The sequence below is a fragment of the Arabidopsis lyrata genome (genome assembly GCF_000004255.2).
Source record: "Arabidopsis lyrata subsp. lyrata unplaced genomic scaffold ARALYscaffold_3, whole genome shotgun sequence".
In the NCBI taxonomy this organism is placed as follows: domain Eukaryota; kingdom Viridiplantae; phylum Streptophyta; class Magnoliopsida; order Brassicales; family Brassicaceae; genus Arabidopsis; species Arabidopsis lyrata.
The window spans coordinates 10005540-10010600 of record NW_003302553.1 but is presented as its reverse complement, the minus strand read 5'-3'; the positions used below and the strand labels follow the sequence as shown (position 1 = coordinate 10010600).

At 32.6% G+C, this 5061-nt stretch overlaps 1 protein-coding gene across 1 annotated transcript; it reads left to right on the top strand.

The window, feature by feature from the left end:
- The first annotated feature begins 658 nt into the window (after positions 1–658).
- Positions 659–1942, top strand: LOC110229910. The gene is made up of 2 exons (XM_021031058.1): positions 659–1120; positions 1229–1942. The coding sequence occupies exons 1-2, from the start codon at positions 839–841 to the stop codon at positions 1865–1867; spliced, it is 921 nt and encodes a 306-aa protein (XP_020886717.1). The 5' UTR covers positions 659–838; the 3' UTR covers positions 1868–1942.
- Positions 1943–5061: the final 3119 nt, after the last annotated feature.

Here is a 5061-nt window from a genome sequence, read left to right as displayed (position 1 = left end):
TAACTGTACTGATATCGTGACAACGTACTCTTGCTATTTTGGTTTGAAGATTACGCGTATGGTGGCGTTCACGGTTGAGACTGCGATTTCAAGCATGTCCAGAAACGCGGAACAGAGCTTTGTACTTCGCTTGGATGCAAGTAAGTAATTTCGAAATTACTCTTTAATCCCTAGTAAGCTTCCAAATTTCTATGTACTAATCCGTGAATTTCGTATTTTGGGTTTTGTTTGGTTATTTGGTTTTCTTATTTTGGATCGAGTCTTGTCGTGGACCGGAAACACTCGGACATGTATATGCATTTATTTGATGTCCGATTTGTCTCCCCTTATGTGTCAACGTCAATTCTTTTGTAAATTACCCACTAAAAGCGTCTGCTATTTACCGCTAATTCAACATAGTTTCAGTAATTTTCTTGAAAAGTTTTAAGCAAGTTTTCCTTTTCAATATAAAAGAATTGATAACTCTTGTTCTATTTTAGTTTTTGACAATTTACCTAGCCAAAAATGTAAATTTCCAGATCCGAATTTTATTGTTAACTCCTCCTTATCTACATTTATAGGATTTTTCATACTACAAAATATTTATTTATAACTAAAAAATAATACTTTTTAATTGTAAAAATCTTATCTGATTATAACATATTATTTAATGATTGGCGTACTTTTTTTTTTTTGAAATTAACGTATACCTTAGTTTACAAATACCTATATTTTTACAATGCAAAAGATCAATACCTTAGTTTAGTATCACGCTATTAAAGATTTATGCTTTTTTCTTTCTGCACAAAAAGTTTATTTTTTAAATCCACCTTTTCGAATTTCATTCTTTTGAATAAAAATGAAGTACAATTATTCTCTGAAAAAATACACATCTTTATATTTTTGTTCAAACCTGATTAGACAATTAATTATTAGTCTCACACTTAGCTGTACAAAATCGATTAATATTCTTTTTCCTTTTCTTAATACCATACAAATAAAAACAGGCTTTTTCAGATCATCCTCTGCATTTGTGAATTTGCTTTTGGCGACCCTAAAAATCATCGCAGATAATTACCCATGCCGACTTGACAAAGCCTTTATCATCGACCCTCCCTCTTATTTCTCTTACCTTTGGAAGGTAAAATTTGTATAAACTTTAACTCATTAAATTCGAATTATTAATTCTCTAATCGTGATTAGATATGGATAAGCTCAAAAGTACGTTTTGTTCGTACCAATTTGTCAGGGTGTTCGTCCTTTTGTGGAGCTCTCAACGGTCACGATGATAGTGTCGTCTCTAGACTACGACGAAAGGCTAGATATCAGCCACGTGTCGTCAAATCCTCGATCAGCATCTTTAAGATTAGACGCATCGTCGATTAAATCAACGGCCACGATTGGTTCAGCTTCTTCAAGATTCGCTTTCACCGTCTCTCAAAACTCCTTGAAGCCGTGGTATCTTTCCTTCACCGACACGTCCCCTTATAACCCCGCCGTCTCCTCATCCACCGCCGCTCAAGTTTCTCCTCTCAGCGCACGGTCGCTATATTTCGCGTCTCCGGCGGCGCGTGGTTTCAAAGAAGCGAAACCAGCTGCATGCAGAAAGAGTTTGTTTCCATCTACGCCGTTGCCGGAGAAGACAAAGACGGTTTCGTACCGGAAAACTCCACGTCCTTCGTTCTTTCAGTCGCCGGCGATGCTCTTTCGCAGGGAGAATAATGTCGGTGGAGGAGGCGAGAAGTCGTTTGTACCGTATCTGAAGTTTTACCGGAGACCGTACGATGAGACTGCGTATAGGTCTAAGCTGCGTGGTACACGTGGATTTGTGTCGGTCGTGTCTTCGCACAGAAGATCTCGCCACGTGTCTTTATCTCAACGGTTCTGATTTAAAAGACGAGATTTGGGGAACGAGTATATAATTAGAAGATAATCAATCAATCACATTGATCTGTTCCAAATACTCTTTTTCTAGACTTGCATGTCTATTACGGTGATATTAGGCTATTTAGCCAATGAGTTTCTTTTGTTTTCTTAAGGAAAAAAAAAAAGATTTATGAAATTCGACCAAATTATAGATATGGAGAGAAAATTTCACTAAGCTACTACATTTTAATAGTTATATAAATAAAAATTCCTAAAATGTTGTAGATAATGTATGTTTGAATAATCTGTACCCTTACGTCGTTAGCTTTACATATACTAATTACCAAAAAATTAAGAGACAGACAAAAGCTATTTAGTAGATACCGACGAAATGATTTATGAGATTAAATTCTGCTCCCAAGGATCATTAACTTCATGAAGAATCTCGACTTGAAAAACCAAAAACTAAAAAAATGCACACGTGCAACGTTTGTATGAATTCGAAGTCAAATGTTAGAATTAAGACAGCGTGGTCGTTACGTTTGAAGAATTTATGGAACACTTTTAATAAGTTCCTCTGCGGAAACTGAACCAATATCCAAACTGAACCAATATAAACGAAAATTAAGTTCAATATAACTCTTTAATATTTTTGCGTAGATGCTAAAATGCCTCATAATTTTTTTGAACCACCAAATTTTTAACTGTTGAGGCACCAGACGATAATATGTAGAATTGAACCACCTGACGGTAATATGCAGAAACTTTGACTCTTTTCAGAGCTAATCAGCTTAAATTCTATTTTCTAGTATAAAAACATGTTTAGCTAATTAGCCCTAAAAATAGTCAAAACTTCTGCATGTTACATGATAAAAGTCTAAAATCTATGTAACATATGAATTTATGAAGTCAATTAAGTAGTAATAAACTTTCTTAATTTCTTCATACGGTTTTATCTAGTTTACAAATTTTTATATATATAAGAATAAAGAGAGAGAGAGCAAAAAATTCATACCAAACAAAAGTTTATTCACTCTTAAAAAAACTCAAACGTTATGGCGAAACCTATCATTCACTTCGTATTTGCTCTTATTGTTTTATCTTGTACGAATATATACACACCATAGCTTTGAATTCGAGATATCATATCGTTTTTTTTTGTGCAACATTACTTAATATTTAAATTTTTGACATGCAGATTTTTTATCGGAATCTGAAGCATTAAGAAGAATACAGCAAGAACCAACACTTTGTCATTGCCCTGGTGACAGAGCACCTGAATGTGATTGTCTTCCACCCATAAATCATCAAGGTCATATTACGTCAACGATTAGTCCTAATGCTGGCAATAAACAGTTAACGGGGTGCGCTACAAAGAATGAATGTATTTAATATGTTAGGTGACATAACAACGGGAAAAATGTGGTAAAATAAATGTATAAATATTTTAAAATATAATAAAATAATAATTATTTTTATTATAACTAGTTTAACTTCTTCAATTATATTTCACTTATTCAATGGAGTGGTGTGTGTTTGAATTATATGCAAAAGAAATTAAAAAAATAAAGGAAAATTAAATAATATGTCTAAATGGGTCATAGTGGAAGTGTGGAACCCAGCCGAATTTGACTAAATATGTTGGTATCGATCGGAATAGTTTATAATTTGAATGGTAATAGTTGAATTTGGCTATATTTTTGAAAACAACTTGATTTTTTTTTTTTGTCAACTAGATTTATATTAAAGATATGATTAATTGTTACAACACATACCAACAAGGGCCTAAACACCACATTAACCACGCCACATCTACATAGAGAGGGCATATACAAAAAGAATATGCTCACAACCTGAACCATAAACACAAAAACTAAACTTCAATAATCAGAGGACGAGATCCTTTCTTCATTAAAAACACCATCGAGCCATGTTGGCTGAGACACATCCACATAAGATTGGAGTCTGCAATCATCAGTGACACTCTTAACAATAAGAAAGACTCCTCTGTTTGAGGAATAGTTTTCCAAAATAATTTTTCAAGACTGAAAAGAGCTGAGAACTTGTCCAAGAACCATAGAATGGTATCTAAAGGACGGCCAAGCAGCCGGTCGAGAAATCACATTCACCAAAACCTCCTCATGCAAGGCAAAAACCACTTTTTCTACCCTGTGAAATCTCATACTTTCCATAGCCCACAACAGCCCTTTGAACTGAGCTTCTTGCTTTACCAAACTTCCTGTCAAAGCACATCTACTATGAAGTAAAACCTTACCAACATGATTCTAAGTTTTGAAAAAGTAACTAAATTAAAAAAAAATTATTAAAATAAAATACTCTTTTCCTAGACTTGCATGTCTATTTTGCGGTGATATTAGGCTATTTAGCCAATAAGTTTCTTCTATATTTTAATAGTTAAATAAATTTAAAATTCAATAAATGTTGTAGATACTGAATGTTTTCTATACACTTACGCATCATTAACTTTACATATACAGATATACTAATTACAAACCAATTAAGAGACAGACGAAAGCTATTTAGTAGATTTTATATTTTATTTACTGACGAAGCGATTTATGAGTTCAAATTCTGCTCCCAAGGATCATTAACTTCATGTAGAAATCTCAACTTTTAAAACCAAAAACTAAAAATGCACACGTGCGACGTTTGTATGAATTCGAACTTTCGAAGTTCACATAGCTAAGTGGTTTATACTTCATATATAGATGAAGTTAAAAATAGTCAAAGTTTCTGCATATGATATAATAATAGTCAAAGTTTTTGCATTTTGTGTCCCACACTTGCATACAAAATTAACATATGAAAGAATAAATAAAATTTATTTTGATTTCATAAATTTATACGTTATATAGATATTGGAGTTCATTGACTTCATAAATTCAAACGTTATAAGAATTAATTAATAATATATGCATATACTTCCTTGACTTCATAAATGCATACGTTATATAAATATTGGACTTTGATCATTTAATATGCGGAACGGTAATATGCAAAAACTTCGACTATTATTATATCATATGCATAAACTTTGATTATCATATACATAAACTTTGACTATTTTTAAGAATAATTAGCTTAGAATTCTCTTCCTCTATTATATATAAAAGCATTTTTAGCTAATTCGTCCTCCAAATAGTCAAAGTTTTTGCATTTTACATTAAAAGTCTGAGAGCACCTCCATTAATCAAG